The sequence below is a fragment of the Lissotriton helveticus genome, chromosome 1_1, assembly GCF_964261635.1.
Source record: "Lissotriton helveticus chromosome 1_1, aLisHel1.1, whole genome shotgun sequence".
NCBI lineage: Eukaryota > Metazoa > Chordata > Amphibia > Caudata > Salamandridae > Lissotriton > Lissotriton helveticus.
In genome coordinates this window covers 1437458667-1437481091 of record NC_136057.1, presented here as the reverse complement: position 1 = coordinate 1437481091, position 22425 = coordinate 1437458667, and the positions used below count along the sequence as shown (strand labels likewise).

Below are 22425 nucleotides of genomic sequence, written 5' to 3'. Positions count from 1 at the left end.
GAACTTGTGCTGCCGGAGAAGAACCCTCTTTGAGGGCTCCCATGCCACATTGAAAAGTGCTGAGTGGTACTATGTGATGGAATGACTGCCATCAAAACATATGCTAATCACTTAAGCCTGTGCGTTGGCTGCGAAGCATTGTAAATGAGTGTGATTGCAGTCCGAGTACTAATCCCATTACAACTTGGTTCTATTGATAACATAACACAAAGGTTTGGAGAGCACTTCTGACAATGACCTTTGACTCACAGATCCCTAGAGTAGATGCATTAGACAACTGAGCCACCCTAGTCACTTTTTCATACTTGGATGTGGAATCCTGAAAGCCTCCCAGTCTCCCAGCTGCTTTCTCAGAGCCCAGCAGCTTCAACAAAGCCCAACAAATTTCCTACCGGTCAGGGGCTTCTCTAGAGCGCAGGACCTTCCTTAAAGTGCAGCAACCTCCCCAGAACCCTTCAGTGTCCCCACAGCCCATCATCTTTCCTATAACCCAGCAGCTTTCCTCCAGACAAGGAGCTTACCTAGAGACCAGCAGCTTCCCGAGAGGCCAGATACTTCCCCAGAGTTTCCCAGTTACCCCACAGCCTGGCAGCTTCTTAAGAACCTCACAGCTTTCCAATAGCCCAACAACTTTCACAGAGGACATTGGCTTCCCCCGAACCCACCAGCTTCATTAGAGCCCAGAAGCAGCCTTCTCCAGAACACAACAGCTTTCCCAGGGCAAAGTGGCCTACTTCAAGTTAAATGGCAGTCCTAAAGCCCAGCGAATTTGCCCAGGTCCCACTCTCGCTGCAGCTTACTCAATCTCTAGTAGTTTTCTCAGAGAGGTGTTTCACGTTCCCAGTGGTGCATCCATTGTCCAGTGGTGTCTCCAGTGTCTAGTGGTTTGGGTAGAGCTCTATAGCTTCCAAAGAGCCCAGCTGAGTATTATCCTGAGCACCATGGCTTTCAGAGAGAACTTTGGCTTCCACACACTCCATTTGTGTCTCTTGGGCTGAACTGTATCTCTACACACTAGGTCTTCACCAGAGCAAAGTGGAAGCTGCAGGGGATGTAGCTTTCCTAAAGCCAAATGGTATCTGCTGGGCACAATGGTTATTTTAGACTAAAGGATTTTAGTAAGTTTAGTTGGTTCACAAGAAGAAAAGTTTCAAACAATCAAAGATTTTATAATTTTATACATTCAATGTCCTTTCTATGCAGCCCAAGACCCAAGTCTTGTTTCTACATTCAGACCTGAGAGGGCTGTTGACATCATGACAGTGCAGAAACATGCAGGTTTCACTGTGCATTGAATTCAAAGGTGCAGGCAGTGCTGAGCGAGCGGGTATAAGTCCTTGTTAAAAGTTTGCCTGTCATGCTCCAGTTGCGGTATCCCAATGAAAGAGGTAGAAAAGGGTGGGGATAAAACTGGGACAAAAAGTCTCAACTTGAGGACAAGTCTTAGATTACAAAAAATAATATTTATGAAATGTAAATGAGAGAATATAAAAACTCACAAGATTCTTACACCTAACTTCCTACAACCTATCCACCAGAGCCAAAGCATGCAACATTCTTCTTACATCCTCCCACCAGGGAGCTGCTCGGATAACCTCCATCTCCCTACAAGTCCTTGGTATCAGAGATGAAGTCTGTGACCTCCATCTGCGTATGATCCATTTTATGACCATATAACACACTCAGCACATAACCACGATACTCATAACTCAACTATGCACATGCTTCATTCCAACACTACAGCCAGCCCGAGGCCCTTAAACTAGTCACACAGAAGGAAAGAGGGCTTGGGTAAAACAGTGCAGAATTTCAAAGATAATATGCCAATTAAGACCTAAGTAATTGCTACTCAGACACCACTTAATGTCAGACTTAAAAACCCCAAACTATTATATTTCCAAAACCAAACATACGAAAGCTCCAAGTACCCAAGTTAAGGTCGTCCCAGATACTCACACTAAACTGCCTCTATAGACCAAAGGCAAGTCTGACAACAAGTATGACCAGCAGTGTGGACTTAAAAAAGGCCAGTGAAAAGACTGAAAATAAACCAGTGCATTGCCCACAAGCTAATGCTGTGGCAAAGACTCAGGAAGTGCAGTATTAAAGATCTATAATAACCTACAGCAAAGTTCCAACATAAACCTGTGCTGAAGAGCGCTAATAACCCGACACCAGTAATCCGAGATAAACCAGCACAACCGACTGTATAAATTGGTGCTAAAGGCTGAAGATAAACCAGTGAAAAAGAACAAAGATAATTTCAACGGACGTCAAGGATTCAAAAGAAATTATTACAAAGCGCATAATATAAATTGGTGACAAATAACCAAGTTTGTCCAGTGCTAAATACCTCCCCAAAATAGTGCCAAAGAACAAGGTAGCCCATTGTCAAATAACAGTGATACGCTGATGCTAAAGATGCAAAACAACCCTTCAAAAAAAACAAAAAAGAAAAGCCATTGGTCAACCCCAAAGATACATACAGTGTTAAAGATAGAAAATAACTTACTGCCTAAGACTCAAAAAAAGGCTGACCTCAAACATATAAAATTAGTTAGCACAATGACCTAAAATATGCTAGCAGAAAAGACCCAAGATTAAGCCAATGACAGACACCCAACATAAGAAGGCATCAAACATTCAGGGTATGCTAGTGGCAAAGACACAAGATAAATTATTGTCGTAGGTCCATTACAAGCCAGCGGCAAAGACCAGAAATATACCTGCACCCAAGATAAGGTTATGCCTAAGACAATTTAGGCCAACACTAAAGACCTGAGAATAGCAGAAACATCAAAGATAACCGAATTTCAATAACACATGATGAGCCAACATCAGACTGCAAAATAAACTGTCTCTAAAGATCCAGTGACGGCCAGTCCCACAAGCCTGGGAGTAAGCACATACTATGACAGGTCAGGCCAAAGCCCCAAGATATGTCATTGCCAAAGACCAAAATAAAGATGCCCTGAATACACAAAAGATGCCAGACATACAGACCAATAAGTAGCTATCCCTCCCCTGCTGCCAATATGAGTGAGCTAGGCACATTATCGCAACGTGTGTGCCTTGATTTATATGTGAATTCCTCAACTCTGTTAAAGTTACCCGGCAGGCATTCATGTGGTTGATGGGGTAGAGAAAAATTCTTATTGGCAAGCAAATGTAGAAATTCATGTGTCAGTGAGTTGTGGGATGCACAGCTGGACCAGGATGGACAAAGAGGTAGAAAACAAGTGTATGCCCACTGCTCGGAAATGAAGCGTGCCATGGTTCAAAGGTGGCAACAGGCTTTGGCGTGAAATAGATGCATTTCAGTAATAGCTACCAAAAGGACTTTTCAGTAGTGATAAAAGATGAGCAGCTAGGATACATTCTATAACTTAGGGTTGAGAGGAAGGTGCTGCTCTGTTGTGAGTCTACAACTCAACTTTTTTCAGGATATGCAACTGCATCACTTCAATTACTTTTACATGCTTTCAAACATTCACAAGATCTCTGCTGTAGGGGTCAGAAGTCTTAGTCTTTCACTCATTTGCACTTAACTGCTACATTCGAATCCTGCTTCAGTACTGGTTACTACAGAGATATGTGAAACAAATCCGTGGCTGTTTACTTAACCCCACAGGTCTAATCTAGGGTCAGGACTAGTTGAGCGATTGATCAGTTACAGTGTCTGAGGATATGTGGCCTGGGTGAAAGATGAGTTCCTGTGTCAGAGGTGGCTGAGTGATTGATCATTCCCTGTGGTAGAGGTTGGGCGGGTTGCATGGTGGATAGTTTCCTGTGTCAGAGGTCAGAAACCATGGGTGGTGGGTCAGTGCTTCTGTTGGAGGTCAGAGCAGGAACGATAAAAGATCAGTTTCTTTTCCAGAGTACAGACCTGCACAGGTAATGGATTAGTACTGTATTGAACTTTTGAGATGAGTTGTTGATTTAATGGAGTCTATGTTAGAGATAGCTGAGTAGCGAATTAGTGGTTCAGCAATACACCTTAACTTATTTGGTTAAGAATCAGTTTTTTGAGATGGGGCCTACTCTGATGTGGTAACATTTGTTCATTGATAGTTTGTTGGTTGATCAGTCAATGAGTGTTATAGCCCAGCTTGTTGGCTAATGCATTCATTTGCTTTGCGTCACTTGGGTAATCGTTGCTTACTAACAATTTGTAATCATATTCTTCACCCTCTCCTTAGCTGATCTTCATGTATTGCTGGTTTAATAGATAACACGTCACTTCTTGGGTCAAAGGCCACACAACTGGTTAGATGATACATAGGTTCGGTCAGTTCTATGCTGGGTGCGTGAATTACGCATCATTATTGTTAACTGTTGGTCATATGGTTCCTGTGTCCCTGAAGCAATAACAGTCAGTGATTTTGTTTGTATTGGACTGGTGTTGTCAGGGCTTGTTGAATATTCGTCCACTTCCATATGGGTAGTCTTTAGGTCACTTAGATTTGTGTTGGCTTAATGGTTCTTAGGCCTTTCACCATAGGTGAATGAGCAATGCACTGCTTCATTAAGTTTTGCTCCGCTCTGTCTACACCAGTTCTTTGATCTTTACTCAGTTTGAATTGTGTGATCTGTGATTGGCTGCTGGTTGCTGACCAACTAGTTTTTAGATCCCCACCCAAAACACTTTGGGTGTTGAATGCAATCATAGGTCCTTGGCCACAGCTGATTGGGTCACACACGATTTCTCCCATCATCTCCCTGTGTTGGTGAATCATTGGGCTTTAAGCAGGGTACTAGGCGTCCCAGAATTTCATCTTGAAGTAACACCAAGGGCAAATTTCATGTTCTCATACACTACGTAGCTGATGCTGACTGCCGGGATGACCTTCATGAAGTTGGGGGCAATGCCCCGGTACAGTCCAAATACTCCTTCCTGCGACAAAATGTTTCGGAAAAGTCCAAGCATAGAGAGCTGGGGAGCACCCTCAATTGAAGCTGTCGAGGGGGAGAGGGGAGAAAGCAAAGATTAATGAGGTTTCCACAAAACACAAATATCACAGAACCTTCCTCCCTCTGAGATTCAGTTGACATTACTCCTTCTTCAATCACAACAATGTCCCAGGAGAATAACATCCAAAACATGTGATGAACACTCTTAAAGCAGGCCTAGAAAAATCATAAAAATGTTACTAGACCTGCAGGTGTAGTGACTTACATAATCTACTCGACCTAATTATAACGCTTAAGACCCAAAAACTGGTTGCAAATAATGTGATCCAGAGCAAATAATTTAATTAATTGAGCCACCATTTTCTTCATTATCACATATGAGAGAACCTTCAAATATGCGAGTTCAACATGTCTGTTGTACATAAAACTCCCTTGTTTGGTTTAATAGACTAAACTTTCTTTCTATATATAATACAAATCTAGTCACATATAGGATACGGGAAATAGCGTTTACAACGCTATCAAAACCACGCAGGTAGGTTACAACGCGGACGTTACATCGTCTGCGTTGTTACCATGCATGGCATTACATCGCAAGTCATTTCAACAACTTGCGCTAGATGGGGCGCAACACCAGGGAATGTGTTGGATTTTAAATCCAACACATTCCCTGCTGCTGCGCTAACTGGAGTAGGAATAGTCATTTATACTATTCCTAAGTCCAGCACGCCATCTAGGCAAGTCATAGAAACGACTTGCGATGTAAAGCCATGCGTGGTAACAACGTGGACGATGTAACATCCGCGTTGTAAATGTAAATGTAGTAGTACTTGTATAGCGCACGAATCGACCCATGAGGGTATCTCGGCGCTTGTACGCATACCGCTGTGGAACCCTTCCTGGCTTTTCCCTGTGAAGTGCCCACTCCTGGGCACCTCCAAAGTGAAGCCAGGCATCCAAGCGTTGTTGGGGCCGTTGTGGAGATTTATCAAACTATTGCCCAGAGTTGCACAGTGGGACCCATGATTAGAATAGGCACCGAGGCGAGAATGATCAGGTCTGAGGAAATTGAGCCCAAGACCCGCCGAGGCGGGAATTGAACCCTGGTCCCGGGCTAGACCTCTGCATCAGGGTCAGCCGCTCTAACCATTGAGCCACACTTCTCCACTTGTAACCTACTGTGTGGTAATGTATGGCGTAATAAAGTCATACATTCATAGGATACACAGGACCCCTGACTTGCCTCTTAGTTCATTAACAATATTATCAGCGGGGCAGGAATGTTTCTCAAAAAATGTTTAAAACTATCACTTTTAATAAACACATAACTAAAGCATGAAGTGGTAGCACACTGTTATTTGTAATCAGCAGATTTTACATTGAAATGGCCACATACTTTCCCACTGTCATGCAGCTTCACTGATAAAACTATTTAGTGTACAAACAATAATGTTTGGAAGTAGAATTTCTGTAAATATGTGTCATTTGCACATCACCAAGTGAAGTGTTCTGGTTTGTTTTGCTCCTATTAACTCTTTGTTTGCATCACACTTCTTAATTTTAAAAAATGTGCTTTTGTAATGCCCGATATATTTTGAAATATTTTAATAATAATTTACAGGCTATTTATTTAAATGTTATGTGTGAAAGAAAAATAACGGATCTCCTCAAATCAGCTCACTTGTAAGAGAGAAAAATAAAACAGATTTTCCAAGCAGCAATTAGTTAAAAGACAAACAGGCATTTGACCTCTTTCCTTGAACAGACAGCAAATGTAATGTGTCAAGATAAAACAAGATTTAATGGCATCTTTATTGCTTATTCACTTTCTGAATTAACAGAACACCTGTTCCTTTCCAGCCTAAGTTTACTCACCAGATGGGACTGGAAGGTGCTAAAAATAGCTCGACCTGATGAACAAGTTACTTACCTACGGTAACGCTTTTTCTGGTGGATACAGTATCTGCCTGTGAATTCCTTACCTTGTGAATATCCCCCTGCGTCAGCAACGTTCAGAAAATTCTTTTGTAGCACGCCGGCGTGGATGACGTCATAGGAGCACGGCATCGCGCGCGACTCCGACTGACGTCACCGACTCCTTATTAGGCTTACGTCGGCGTGATGACATCAGTTCCGCCCTTTTTTCCGTGCCTTCGAGGCACCCGGACGGACCAATGACAGTAGATATATACATATACAGTGTACACAGTACATAATATTCAAAATTACACACATAGTGTGTAGACAATGTATGAAAAACACAATATATATACAAATATACATATAAATATATATATATATATACATATAAATACACTTAAATAATGTCATGAACTCAGGTATAAAAGAGTGGACAACAGGGAGGTGGGTGAGCATGTGAGGAATCCACAGGCAGCTACTGTATCCACCAGAAAAAGCGTTACCGAAGGTAAGTAACTTGTTCTTCTGATGGATACATCTGCCAGTGGATTCCTCACCTTGTGAATAGAGTCCCACAGCAGTCCCCACTCCCGGAGGAGGGTGTCCACTCTCCTATACCAGAAAATCCTGGAGGACAGAACACGCAAAGTGTCCATCCCTCCTCACTTCAGAATCTAAGCTGCTCAGAATCGAAGCTGTAATGCTTCGCGAAAGTGTGGAGGGAAGCCTAAGTCGCAGCTGTACAAATGTCCTCTACAGGCACATCCCTAGACAAAGCAGATGTAGAAGACTTTGCTCTAGTGGAGTGAGCTCTTATACCCTCTGGAGGCTCCTTACCCACCAGGGAGTAGCAGATCTTGATGCATAGTATAATCCATCTTGAAAGTGTGCGCTTGTGCACAGCTCTTCCTTTTCTGCAGCCAGCAAATCCAACAAAGAGTTGGTCATCCACTTGATAGTCTCTTGTCCTATCAAGATAAACGCTCACTGCCCTCTTAGGGTCCAGGCGGTGAAGTCTTTCCTCCTCCTTGGAAGGGTGAGGATAGAAGGTAGGAAGGGTAATGGACTGTCCTAGATGGAAGGGAGTTACCACCTTAGGCAGAAAAGCAGCTCTGGTTCTGAGAATGGTCAAGAATGGCGGCTTTGAACTAAGAGCTTGAAGCTCACTTACCCTCCTTGCCGAGGTAATTGCAACCAGGAAGACCGTCTTAAAAGATAAAAGTCTCATGGGACACTTGTGCAAAGGTTCGAAAGGAGAACCCATCAGAAATGTAAGCACAAGATTCAAATCCCATTGAGGCACAATAAAGGGAGTAGGAGAAAATGTATTTGTAAGAGCCTTTAGAAACCTTAGAACTACAGGAGATTTAAATAAAGAAGGCTGATCCAGCAGGCAGAGAAAAGCCGACAAGGCCGAAAGATCACCTTTAACTGTAGCTACAGCAAACTCTTGCTGAGCCAGGAAAAGAGCAAATTGAAGTATGTCAGATAAACGAGCCCTCAAAGGATCTACGGACTTCTCCCCACACCAAGTAACACATTTAGACCATCTATAAGAATAGATAGATTTGGTGGAATCACGCCTGGCCGATAGAATGACATCCACCACCAAAGGAATTCAGGTTGCCCGGTTCAATCTCCAGGCATGAAGGTGTAAGGTCTGGAGGTGAGGGTGTAGAACCTGCCCCTCCATCTGAGAGAGGAGGTCTGCCCTGAGAGGGAGACGAGCGGAGGGCACGAGGAGAGGTGTAGAAGATCTGTGTACCACACCTTTCTTGGCCAATCTGGGGCGATCAAAATAACTTGGGCCCGGTCTTGGCGAATCTTCCTCAGAACCCGAGGAATCAAGGGTATGGGAGGAAACGCGTAAAGAAGTTGTGAGTCCCAACTCAACTGAAACACGTCCCCCAAGGCTCCCTGCATCGGAAACTGGAGACTGCAGAATGAGCATTCTCGTGAGTGGCGAACAGGTCCACCCAAGGAGTTCCCCACGTCCGAAAGACGTGATGACCTACCTCTGGATGAAGCCTCCACTCGTGGTCGGCTAAGAACTGCCGACTGAGACTGTCTGCATCCACGTTCAGAACTCCGGCCAGCTGATTTGCCATCAGACAAATCTGGTGATCCTGAACTCAGGACCAGAGACGCAGAGCCTCTCTGCAAGGACACCGTGACCCCACTCCTCCCTGCTTGTTGACATACCACATTGCGGTGGTGTTGTCCGTGAGGACCTGAACCGACCGACCACGAAAGGAAGGGAGGAAGGCCTTGAGCGCTAGACGTATCACACGCAACTCTAGAAGGTTGATGTGAAGCAACATTTCCTCTGAAAACCAAAGACCCTTGATCTCCAGATCCCCCAGATGAGCACCCCACCCTAGAGTGGATGCATCCGTTATCACCGTGGCCACCGATGGAGGTAGTTGGAAGGGCTTTCCTTGAGACAGATTGCCCTCCACGCTCCACCAAGACAGATCCGCTGCAGTTTCTCTGGAGTTCCTGATCGACTCCTGAGATATCCGTTGTGTTGATACCACTGCTTGCGGAGGCACCACTGGAGTGCCCAAATGTGCCAGCATGCATGGTTGACCAGCAGAATGCAGGAAGCCATCAGACCGAGCAGACGAAGGACCTCCAGGACTGGAACGACTGCTCCATTGTGAAATAAAGGAATCATTTCCTGTATGTCGCGAATCCGTTGTGGAGGAGGGAATGCCCGACATACAGTGGTATCCAGTACCGCACCAATGAACAGGTTGCGCTGGGAGGGCACCAGGTGAGATTTGTGTACATTCGAAAAACCCAACCTGTACAACAACTGAGTTGTGACTTGCAGATGATGGAGCACTTTCTCTGGAGATTCCGCCTTGATTAGCCAATCGGCCAGATAAGGGAATGCTGGAATCCCTGACCTTTTGAGATGTGCCGCCACCACAGCCATCACCTTGGTAAAGACTCGAGGCGCAGTAGTAAGACCAAACGGAAGGACCACAAACTGGTAATGCTGCGATCCCAACGTAAAACGGAGATACTTCCTATGCGACTTCAGGATTGGGATGTGAAAATACGCATCCTGCAAGTCGATCGACACCATCCAGTCTTCTTCCAGCAGCGCTGAAGAACCTGCGCAAGGGTGAGCATCTTGAACTTCTCCTGCTTTAGGTAAAGGTTCAGGATCCTGAGATTCAGGATTGGACGAAGTCTGCCATCCTTCTTGGGGATCAGGAAATACCGAGAGTAGCATCCCTGACCCCTTTCTTGCTCCAGAACCACCTCTATCGCACCCTTTCTCAACAATGCCAGGACTTCCTCCTGCAGAAGTAGCAGGTGGTCCTCTGAGCAAAAACCTTGGCACGGAGGGTAATTCGAAGGGAATTCCCGAAAGGGAAGAGCATACCCATTCTCCACGAGATTGAGAACCCAAAGGTCCGACGTGACCGATTCCCAATCCCGTAGAAAAAAGGGAAGCCGACCCCCCATAGGACCCGCATGATCCGGAATAATGGCGGATCAACGGCTGCTTTGCTGTAGTAGGAGGAGTGGGTAGAGGAAGAGGAGCAGGAGACTTGACGTCCTCGAGGACGACCTCTTTGTTTTCCCCTGTAAGATTTATACAATGGGTTTTGTTGCTGCTGCTGTTGCTGTGATTGCTTGTAGGGACGAAAAGAAGATCTTCCAAAGCCCCTATATCTTTTGCCCACAGATCCTCTAGTTTGCAAACCTAAAGATCTGGCTGTAGCCCTGCTGTCCTTGAACCTCTCCAATGCAGCATCAGCTTTTTTACCGAAAAGGCCTGAACCATCAAAGTGAAAATCCATTAAAGCAGCCTGAACATCCGCAGAGAACTCTGAAGTCTTCAGCCAGGCAGCTCTTCTGGTGGCAATCGAAGACCCCATGACTCTAGCCACCGAATCCGCTGTGTCCATACCACTCTGTATGACCTGCCGAGCAGCAGCCTGCGTGTCAGAAACCACTTCATCAAAATTATTTCTGTCCTCCTCAGGAAGCTTAAGAGACAGCTGTTTAACAGTATCCATCAAAGCATGGATATATCGACCCAGCAAACAAGTGGCATTTGTAGATTTTAGGGCCATACTGCCTGACGAAAACACTTTTTTTGCATTTTGGTCCTGCTTTTTGGAATCCTTATCACCAGGTACCTGGGGAAAAGCACCTGCAGTCCTTTTAGAGCATCAAAAAGGTCCAACCTCAAGTAGTTAACTGTGAGTCCAGATATTGTTGGCATACACAGTGTTTGTTAAAATACCCCTCACACACCAAAAGGGCCCTTGGTGTCATGCTTCATCATCGGGGTCTTCCCGTTCCGCTGTGGGACGGGGCGTGCTACGACTAGCAACTACGCTGGAGCACCTCAAATAATTGTGAGTGCTTTGTGAGTTGGAGTGAGTGTAGGTAGGGTCAGGGGTGTTTGGAAAAGTGAATCTAAAATGATACCTGGCTTTGTGAAAGCAAAAAAACAATTTATTAGTCACAAGCTGGTATCGTTAAAAAAGGTGTAGCGAAGACTGATAGGCTTGACAATGAAATCTCATAGTGGCGTCAACATGTTGCTTCCGTTCAAAACATGGAAGCCGAGGACGAGGGAGGATGCGAGAACTATTCGTGGCCTAATGGAAGTTCCATTTACCCCTCATCCCTATCGGCTCATGAGGCTTTAACCCCTGCTTGTGAAGGCCCACTATTCAGCAATACTGATAGGACTGTACACTATAGGAATTAATATATACCACATAGGTATAGATTAGCTTCACCTGTATATACACATTGCACATACTGTGAATCAACATTAGTGAGTGACAGAGGGATCAGACCCCGTCCTGACGAAGAGGCGTTCTGCCTCGAAACATGTTGACGCCACTAGGAGATTAAGCTCATTGTCAAGCCCATCAGTCTCCGTTACACCTTTTTTAACGATACCAGCTTGTGACTAATAAATAGTTTTTTGCTTTCACAAAGCCAGGTATCATTTTAGATTCACTTTTCCAAACACCCCTGACCCTACCTACACTCACTCCAACTCACATAGCACTCGCAATTATTTGAGGTGCTCCAGCGTAGTCGCTAGTCGTAGCACGCCCGTCCCGCAGCGGAACGGGAAGACCCCGATGATGAAGCATGTCACCAAGGGCCCTTTTGGTTTGCGAGGGGTATTTTAACAAACACTGTGTATGCCAACAATATCTGGACTCACAGTTAACTACTTGAGGTTGGACCTTTTTGGATTATCTGAACCATTTACTGGAGGAGGGTGCGTCCACCTTGGTGCTGATCAGCACCACCTCTTCACTCCCTAATTTTGATTTTTGTTGGACCTTTTAGAGCAGGCAGCTTGTACTACCAAACCCTCCGGTAAGGGATGAGTAGACAAAAATTCAGGGTCGCCAGGAGTCACTCTATAACGCCTTGCAACGGCCTTAAAAACTGCAGGAGTAAGTGGTCTATTCCATACCTCCAAGATGGGATCCGTTAGAGCCTCAGTAAAAGGAAGTATAGGCTTAACCACAGATGAAGGAGAATGGAGGACTTCAGTCAGAATGTTCGACTTATAATCAATAGATGGCAAAGTCAAATTCAACAGATCTGCAGCCTTTTTAATTACCACATGGTAGGGAGCCACATCTTTAGAAGGAGCATCAGACACCGCGGCCAACTCCCAATCAGGAGACAGTTCTAGACCACTTGCATCTCGCAGATCGTTAAAATAATCCTCCTGATCTTGAAGCTCATCTTCTTCAATTTCAGCTTCCACATAACTCTTCTCCCCCAAAAGGCGCTGCGCTTTACACCTTGACCACTCCACTCGAATCGACGTCTTCGGATCCGGTATCGACTCCGAAGGAGCCGGAGTCGACTGTGGAGCTGGAGCCGGCGTCGAACTTAGAGTTGGATCTCGAGGTCATTCCGGAGCCGGTGAAGCCGTAAACGGCGTCGATGACTTCGGTGGCGCTGACAGATGCCAAGGTGGAGCTGGAGCTGGCATAAATGGCAAGAACGACGCCGGAGCATAGGCTTGGGGAACCCCCAAATTGTATGCCAACGGACTCATGGGCCCAGCCGGTGCTCCAGAGGGGTACATGGCTCTCGCATAAACACCATACATGGCGTTTAAAAAATGCGAAGGGTCCTGTCGTGGACCCGGAAAAGGAGGGTACGAACCCACCGGCTGCTCCTGAGGAGGCTGCAATGGAATCGACTCCTCTTGTTCCTCGGGTTGGTGAACCGGAGTCGTCGAACCCTGAGCAACAGGAACTTCTTCTTCATCTTCCTCATGTCCCGAAGACTGAGACGGATCCGGAGGCGGATTCAACACCGGAGCCAGTAAATGCTCCAATGACTCCAAAGGCGAGGCTTCTCCTACAGGACTCTGAACTAGAGAGGGAGATACCATGTCGTTACGATGCCTTTTAGAAGACGACTTCATTTTCGAATCCGACTCCTTACCGGAATGGTGCCTTGAACTATGCTTCCTTCTCTTATACTTATTCTTAGATGATCTGGAAGCATGTCCCGAAGTCGACTTTGAAGCCGACCTGGACCGCGACCTCAACCTCGACTTTGAATTCGGGGGTCTCGATCTCGACCTCAAACTCTTCCTGGCATCCTTACCCTTCAATTTGGCAACAAGAAGTTTTGCCTCACGTTCCCGAAGAGCCTTTGGGTTCATCTTCAAACAGGATCGACAACCCTGGACGTCGTGATCCGAACCCAGACACCATAGACAGTCACCATGCGGATCTGTAATGGACATCATCTTTCCGCATGAATCACACGGCTTAAACCCAGTCTTCTTCGACGACATCACGACAGAAGATAGCAACACCGAAGAGATACAGAAAACTCACAATAGTAACAAAGTTACTATCAACTCAACAGAAGATCCCTCGAAACTGTTAGCGTCGACGACGCGGAAAAAAGGGAACTGATGTCATCACGCCGACGTAGGCCTAATAAGGAGTCAGTGACGTCAGTCGGAGTCGCGCACGATGCCGTGCTCCTATGACGTCGTCCACGCCGGCGTGCTACAAAAGAATTTTCCGAACGTTGCTGACGCAGGGGGTTATTCACAAGGTGAGGAATCCACTGGCAGATGTATCCATCAGAAAAACTTTTACTCGCAATTGCAAGTCGGCAAATAGATTTTCCGAGGTCTGTAAGGCCATTCTCTCCTGTGCTGGGTTGCCTTAAAGGCCAACTCACCTTGAGCCTGCATCCGGGTCCGTACCAGGGCCAAGGGGTAGCTGGCAATCTGCCCACAGGTGCTGGAGGCAGTACCACATGCCAGCAGCACCAGCACACCTGGGTCGGCAGTGTTTTTGCTGTACTTCTGTAACCACATGTTCTTCAGGGTCTGCAGCAAGACAAAATTAAGTCTGGTTTAAACGGGAATGAAAAGGACCTCTGAAGGGTCATCTGGATACTTGGAGACTACAAGTCGTTATAAGACTTGTCAGTTAAGTACAAGCAGAGGTCAATAGAGAGTTCAGGGCACATAAGGGGTAATATAGGGTGTGCCATGCATGCGGGTGGAAGGATCACAAAGGAATTACGGGGGAACAAGTGCTGTAGGAGAACAGCATTTCCAGAAGAGGAGGTCTAACCAGGTAACATAGTCTCGGATACATTAAAGCGGGAAGGGGCAAGTAACACACGTGCAGCAGTCTTTAGGTTCAGTCTTTGTTTTAGTGAAGGGTTAAAGTAAAGTGGGGGAGTTTCAAGAAAAAATGTCAGATTATAAATAAATAAAATGAATGTGCTGTGCAACTGGTTCCTTCTTCACAAAATTACAGACCAGACTGTTCTTCTTTGAGAGGGAAACAGTGTTCAGTGAACAGCAAAGTTGTTTATGCTTTGCTGCTCACACATGTAAATGTTCCAATATAGTTACCCAGTGCATCTACAACATCGCAACGTTTCCCAAGATTGAGGTCTCTGCTATTTCCCAACTTTGAGTCTGATTTAGATCAAGACAAAAACAAGTTACTTACCTGTAACTTTGGTTCCCTAGTATTGGTAACTTTCATAGATTCCCATGCTTTGTGTCATTCCCCCGTCGTCAGCCTGGGATCCTCAGTAAATAGAAAATACCATAGCAGTATGTACAAAAGAGAAAGTAAGACCTAAGCCTCATCTCATTTTGTAGCCTATTTTCCTCTTTGTGTAAAAGAGACCAAAAGTTTGCAACAACCAATCAGATTAGCCTCACCCCATAGAACCCTCAGGAGAGAGCCTCAGAGCCTCAGATGTTCGCAGCCGTTGTGTAACAGAAACCACTCTTGCTTGAAGGCTGAGCTTTCCCCGGGGAGGAGGGTGGACGCATGGGAATCTATGAAAGTTACAAATACTGGGGAACCAACGTTACAGGTAAGTAACTTGTTTTCTTGCCCCAGTATTGGAACTTTCATAGATTCCCATGCTTTGTATCAGAGTAGCTAGCAGTAAAATACCCATACACATTTTGTTACCAGTGTATCACAACATTTCAGCATAAATATACTCATGTGAGCATATATACCTTGTAACAGTACATGCAGAAAAAGTATGCGATACAAAATGTGCAATCATAGGAAGGAGGGATAGAAGGGAAAGCTCACCTCTCATTGGAACAGATTCCTCAGTATTGCTTGTCCTACTGCCGCTTCGCTCTCCATGAAAGAGTCCAGGCAGTAATGCTTTGTGAAGGTATGGGCGCTGCTCCAAGTGGCCGCTCTACAAATGTCCTTTATAGGGACACCAGCAAAGAGAGCTGCTGAAGACGAGACAAATCTTGTGGAGTGAGCTCGAACCTGTCTCTGCAGTGGCTTCCCTGCCGATTTGTGGCAGTAATCAATTGCGCTTGTAATCCAGCGTGAAATGCCTTGCTCCGAGAGAGGACGTATTTTCCGGGGTGCACTAAAAGCCACAAATAGCTGAGATGATTTCCTAATATCTTTTGTTCGTTCAAGATAAAATTTGAGACATCTTTGGACATCCAAGGAATGAAGAGAACATTCTGCTGGTGTTGTAGGACAAGGAAAAAAAGATTTGAGAACTACTGATTCATTCAAATGGAAATTCGAAGGGACCTTCGGTATACATTTTGGATTGGTCCTTAAAAACATAGAGTCCTTCCTAAACTGAGGAAAAGGTTCCCGGATGGAGAGAGCTTTCAACTCTCCTAGCTGAGATAAGAGCCAGGAGAAGAGCTCATTTCCATTATAAGAATTTTACATCCGCCCTGTGAATTGGCTCGAATGGAGGTCTCATCAGATGAGCCAGAACCAAATTAAGATTCCAGGTCGGAGGTGGCAGCCGCACTGGCGGAAAGACTCTGAAAAGACCTTTCACGAATTGTTTGATAACTCTAGTTGACCAAAGCGATGGACCCACCGATGACCTTCTGAACCTTGAAATGGCCGCCAGATAAACTTTGGTGGAAGAATGAGAAAGGCCTGATTTAGCCAGCGATAGAATGTAAGGCAGTATCTCGTGAGGAGCTGAAGAGAATGGATGGATGTGCTCTCGTTCACACCACAGACAGAAGCGCTTCCATTTAGCACGGTAAGTCTTATTCGTACTTGGTGCACGAGCTTGAGATAAAATGTCTCTACACTCTTGAGGAATATCTAGAGTGTGAAATTCTCTGTACTCAGGAGCCAGGCTTTCAAATGCAGAGTTGGGATGGGACAAAGGTGATAAGGATGATCTTGGGACAGTAAGAGGGGTACCGCGTACCAGAACTGGCGAGGCCACGCCGGTGCTATTAAGATCATCCGGCAAGGTTCCATCTTCAACTTCCTGAGAAGCCGTGGAATTAGGGGAATTGGAGGAAAGGCGTAACAAAATGCGCCTAACCAAGACATCGAAAGCGCATTCCCCAGCGATCCCTGATGGTGATGTCTGCTTGCATAGAATCGGCATTTCCTGTTTTCTGGAGTCACGAACAAATCTATCGTTGGAGTACCCCAACGCCTAAACACTTTCTCCAGAGTGTCTTGATCTAATTCCCACTCGTGACAGGTAGATTTTAGACGACTTAGGGTGTCTGCTGTTGTGTTGAGAGTGCCTGGTAGGTGCTCCGCTGAAAGTACTACATTGTGGAGAATCGCCCATTCCCATATTTCCTGGGCCTCTTTTGAGAGGAGAAGGGATCTTGTTCCTCCCCGTTTGTTTATGTAATGCATGGCCATTGTGTTGTCTGTCCTGACCAGCACAGTTGCATCTTGAATCCTTGGATTGAAAGCCTGCAAGGCCAGGCGAATCGTTCTGAGTTCCAAGAGATTTATATGAAGATGACGCTCTTCTGTATTCCAGTGATTGCTCACCTGGAGATCTTGTAAGACCGCGCCCCAGCCTTCCATTGACGCATATGTGGTTAGAACCAGAGGGGATGGAAGCATCCTGAACGAAAGACCTCTTGAGATATTTTTCTTGACAGCCCACCAACCTGCTGCTTTTCTTATGAGAGGAGTGACCTTTATCTCATCCTCGAAAGAGCCTTCCACCTGGCGCCATTGCATGTCCAGTTATTCCTGCAAGGGACGCATTCTTAGTCTGCAATGCGGAACTTTTGGTATGCAAGATGATATCAATCCTAGAAAAGATTTGTAGAGACGAACTGATAGGGATCTTCTCCTCTGTATATTTACTGCAGAGGAGAGTAGTTTTTTCTGCCTTTCTTCTGAGGGGAAGGCTTTGCAATTCTTTGTGTCCAGAATGGAACCCAGGAACTTGACCCTCCTGGCTGGAACAGTGACTGACTTGTCCTTGTTGAGACATAGACCCAGGTTTTTGAAAAGATGGATGCAAGTTTCGACTGCTCTTGACGCTGCCTGAGAAGATGGAGCCTTGATTAACCAATCATCTAGGTAAGGGAAAACCTCCAGCGATTGTTTCCTTAAGAACGCCGCTACCGGGGCCAATACCTTTGTGAAAATCCGCAGAGCGGATCTGAGCCCGAAAGGCAGGACTTTGAAATGAAAGTGGCTCTTGGCTACTGTGAAGCGTAGAAACTTTCTGTGAGCTGGGTGGATCGGAATGTGGAAATATGCGTCCTGGACATCCAGAGTCGCCATGTAATCCCCAGGATTTAGAAGACGCAAAACGTCCTGAAGAGAAACCATTCGAAAGGAGAGCTTTATGAGATAGGTGTTGAGCTCCCTCAGGTCTAAGAATGGGCGCCACTTGTCTTCCGTCTTCTGAATAAGGAAAAATCTGGAATAGAACCCTTTTCCTTTTTGAGGGGGTGGCACAGGTTCTATCGGTCCCTTGGTGAGCAGGTGAGAGACTTCGAGACGGAGAAGTTGCAGATGTTTTGATTCTGTGGCGCGAGGGGCTCTTGGAGGTGGTAAATTCCGGTTTAGGTTGACCAATTAGACATGCAGGACTGTCATCCGAGGCCTTATATTTCTTTTCCAGCTACGGTAGTACCGGAGTCACAGTAGCTGCATCACCTTCTTGCCCTCATTCCAAACATGTTCCACAATTGGCATGGAACGGATCAACTTTTTATAGGGCTCTTTGAAGTCGTAGAGAAAGCAGTCTGACTGCATGACAGGAACTGGAAGGACAAATCTTTGTGATGCCCTTTCCATAAGATTATGGAAACCCCCTATGTCCGCTGGAGGTGAATCTACAGGGTCCGGAGAAGGAGATGCTGGGTCAGGGATAACATAGTCATCCCATTCAGGGTCAGGGTTTTGAACCTGCTCTCTATCTTGGTCATCATCAGAAGAGTCATCATCATTATCAGGCACTGTGATTACATCCTGTCCTCCAGTCCCAGGCTGTTTTTGAGAGGTTGAGGCCACAGGAATAGGTAAAGACTGTTGAGGCGGAGGCGGAGGAGGTGAAACGACTTCTGAGGTCTGAGATGGGAACCTATTTTTATAATCTAGTAACATCAACGGTAAATCAGTTATCACTAAAGATGGCATGGCCACCATATCCTGGCCAGATGCTCGCTGATGCGTTTCCCGAGGAGTGAATTGAGACTCTGGATGATGTTGATCCAGAAAATAATCGCCAGAATCCGAGTCCAGGTACTTTACTTGAAGCTGCGAAGGACTATATGCATCCCCATTCGGACTTTCGTCTTCATCCGAACATTTCTCATCAAACAGAAGAGGTGGAGGCAAAGGTGTTACCCTACGGGGTGAAGTCATTTCCTGTGAAATCAGTTTCTTCTTTATACAAATCCTCACTTTCTGGATCGTCGACGGTGTCGTCGACGAGGGGATCGTCGTCGTCACTGGAGAAAGTACTGTCGACGGAGGAACAGCCGTCGACGGAGGGCTGATCGTCGACGAGATGGATGTCAAAATCATCGTCCTCGTCCTCGTCGCCATCGTCGCGACATTATCGTCGACGGCGAGCTTGAAGGCCTCGTCGACGAACTCAAAGCAGGAACTGTCGACGTTGAAGTCATCGTGGACGATGTAGTCGGCGAAACTCTCGTTGACGGGCCCGTCGACGGAGTTACAATTGAAGGCAATGGAGATTTTGTCATAGTCGTCGACGTACCTGAGGAGACTCATCGACGGACGGATTTTCTTCTCTCCTTTTGCTTCCTGAGGAGTAGTTGAAGGCTTTTTGAACACCTTTTCTTTCTCTGAAGGTGAAGAAGCCACAGAAATGCTTTGACTTGCCTTTTTTTACAGATGGCACCTCAGGAAGAAGTCCCCCATTCTCCTTTGACTGTTGAGGAGATTTTTTGGGACTAAGCCTTTAAGACCTTTCAGAGGTCTTTTGAGAGGCCTTAGCAGGAGGTTCCGCAGATGTAGAGGGGGAAGACCTACCCCTTTTTGTCGACCTCCTTGAAGAAGTAGCTGAGGAGGACAAAACCTCTTTCCGAGACTTCATCTTCTGTAGCCAAGTCAGAAGTCTTCCTTCCCGGTCTCTCAGAGTCTTTGTTGAGAAGGTTCTGCAGATCTTACACTCAGTGGCTTTGTGGTCTGGGTATAAGCAATAAATACAATCTTTATGCTTATCCTCCACATAAAGGGGCCGATTATGATGGCAGACGGACCTGAGTCCGTCCGCCACCATAGAGTAGGAGGGACCATCCGCAGGGGCTGCGGCGGTCCCTCCGTGCAGATTAGCATGTGACCGCCAGGGTGGCGGTCACATCCTCAATCTTTAACATTGCGCCGGGTGCAGCTTGAAGCTGCACCCGCAGCAATGTTAAAAATGCATGCACGGCATTTGCGTGCACAAAGCAGGAGGCACCGCGCGGTGCTTGCCACTTTGTCCACGCAAATGCTGGGGGGTACCATAGGTACCCCCCAAGTGCACCCACCACACCCCCTTCACCAAGGGGGCCCGCAACGGGCCCCCGAAGTCAATGTCCGTATGCTTTTCCACAGCGGAAATGCCGCCGTGGAAAAGCATATGATTTCCGCCATCCTAATATGGCTGGCGGTGTCTGATAGACACCGCCAGCCTTGTTAGAGCTTTTAAAGCTACGGACGGATTTTGAGACCCACCGCCATCCTACTTTGGCGGTGGGTCTTTTGTGCCTCAGCAGCGGTTTTCCCGCATCCTCCGGGCCGGCGGTGGCTTCCGCCGGCCAGGAGGATCAGGAAAACGGCGATCCTAATCGAGCCCATAGTCTTTTCTTTGAGCAAGTCGCACAGGCTTTGAATAAAGCCTTCTTTTCAGACATCCTGAAGAGAAAAAAGGGTTGTAGAAATCCAACTGAAGAAAAAAACTGAGCAGAACTCAGAGGAGACTCCTTTAGCACAACGTGCGGTAGAAAATCTGAGGCTCTGAAACCATTGCCAGAAACCGGTCCTCGGAAGCTTGTTTCCGGTCCAGGGAAGACATGGCTTGGCAGTTCGGGCTGGACTGTTCCCACGAGGCACAGGGTCAGACTGATTTGCATATAGCCATGTCTGAACTGGGGTCGCAGAGTGGGCTAAAGAACGGTGATGGATTAAACCCAGATCTTTTGACTGGGTGCGAGTGTTTGATTGATTCAGATGCTCCGTCCATCACCACCCCCTTTTGTACATACTTGAATGGGTCAGTCTAGGTTTTCTCACCGAAACTGAAACAATATTGCTAAAGGACATTTTGATTGGTGGCTCCAACTTCACCCCCAATAAAATATACTGCTCCATAATTGGATCAAAATTGTATTCTAAGGTCTATGTCATACAAGGTATTTGAACATGTGGTTCTTTGTGATCTGAACTTTTTGTGGGTCAAGGTAGATGTTTTAGCAACCATTATCTCAGCCAGAATGATCAAGGGCTCACAGGTTTGTTGTGCCTAGTAACCTTATGCTGCCTTTCAAAAGTGTAAACTGGCCTTCAGCACAGTGCCCTGCTGTATTTTAAGCATTATCTAGGCATTTCACCTAAAATAGGAAATATTCCTTCCAGGCTTAAAGCCTAGGCCACTCACTTCTTCTGCTGAGGATGATCTTCATAAACCTGATACTGAAAATTCTATACATTTTTGATTTAGAACAAAAGAACTTGTTTTTTATCGAAGGATTAATTCCACATTTCTGTTGTTTACAATCACTTTAAGTAATAGGTGTTACTATTACCCAAAGTAATTGGTACTAAATTTCCTGATCATGAAACGTTGGAAGATTAAGACTTGTGAACTGCAGATCACAGTTAAGGTCTTCGGTGGAAATCAGATAATCTGTCACTCGCTGTGTATCACCATGTGGTAACCTCATTATGAAGGTGTATATACCCCCAGATGGATAGTCTGCTACAGTTCAGATTCTTTCAAGATTTATGGAGTTCACACATTGAAAAGACTACAGGTACACTCCACATGAGCTACAGGACTACGGCCCACGGATCACCCAAGAGCTTCACAGCAGTGTAACCGTGGACGCGGTACACACCAATTCCAGTGATTTTCATATGGAAACTGGCCTCCTTTACTCAGGCATGTAAATACAATATCCTGATGATGAACCTAATATTGTCCAAAAGGGATCAAAACGTCGTCGACCATATGTACTCCGTAAACACTTTCCAAATGCATATCATTTATGTGTAACAGTATCTCACCATATTTCTGCTTGCACTAATTAAATGTATAACATGCAAGCAAGTTGCTCTGCCTGAGCTTTCCGGTTTGTTTTTTGTTTTTCTGTATGTACACCTAGTAGGACGCAGGCATGTGTTCCACTTCATTGTCTCTAATTTACATTTTCAGAATTAAAAAATATATCTGTCCGGATGGACAGTTTCAAATATAGTGTTGATTCTGGTTCTATATACATTCTAAGAAACTCCATTGTCCTTGTTTAGGGACCACGGTGTTTAAAACTCGTTACTACCCAAGGTCCCCGACCAATCCTATTGGGTCCCTTGTCCCTTATAAACGTGTTTATCTCAAAGAACAGCAACAATAAACCAGAATAGCAAAGTGATTCAGACAACTGTCTGTTTTTCGTGCCACGGTCCTCTTTCACTGTCATCATAAGGATATCTAATTGGCTCCTCCTAACAGCTGACTAAAACTGGGGTGTCTCATAGACGACAAAGCTCCAAAGTGCCTTTGGTTACCTAGCCCTTAAAATTGCTGGCTCCATAAACCAAAATGCACTGGTGCACTTGTCTTCTCGGG

At 45.8% G+C, this 22425-nt stretch overlaps 1 protein-coding gene across 2 annotated transcripts in view; it reads right to left on the bottom strand.

The window, feature by feature from the left end:
- Positions 1–1160: 1160 nt before the first annotated feature.
- Positions 1161–22425, bottom strand: part of LOC144826956 (mitochondrial adenyl nucleotide antiporter SLC25A23-like) — a 179054-nt gene continuing 157789 nt past the window's right edge. For both annotated transcript variants that reach the window (XM_078685421.1, XM_078685429.1), the window contains 2 exons: positions 14050–14200; positions 1161–4956 (listed from right to left, as the gene is read on the bottom strand). In XM_078685421.1, the coding sequence (XP_078541547.1) occupies positions 4772–4956; positions 14050–14200 (336 nt within the window). In that variant the 3' untranslated portion in view covers positions 1161–4771. The remainder of the gene's footprint in view (positions 4957–14049; positions 14201–22425) is intronic.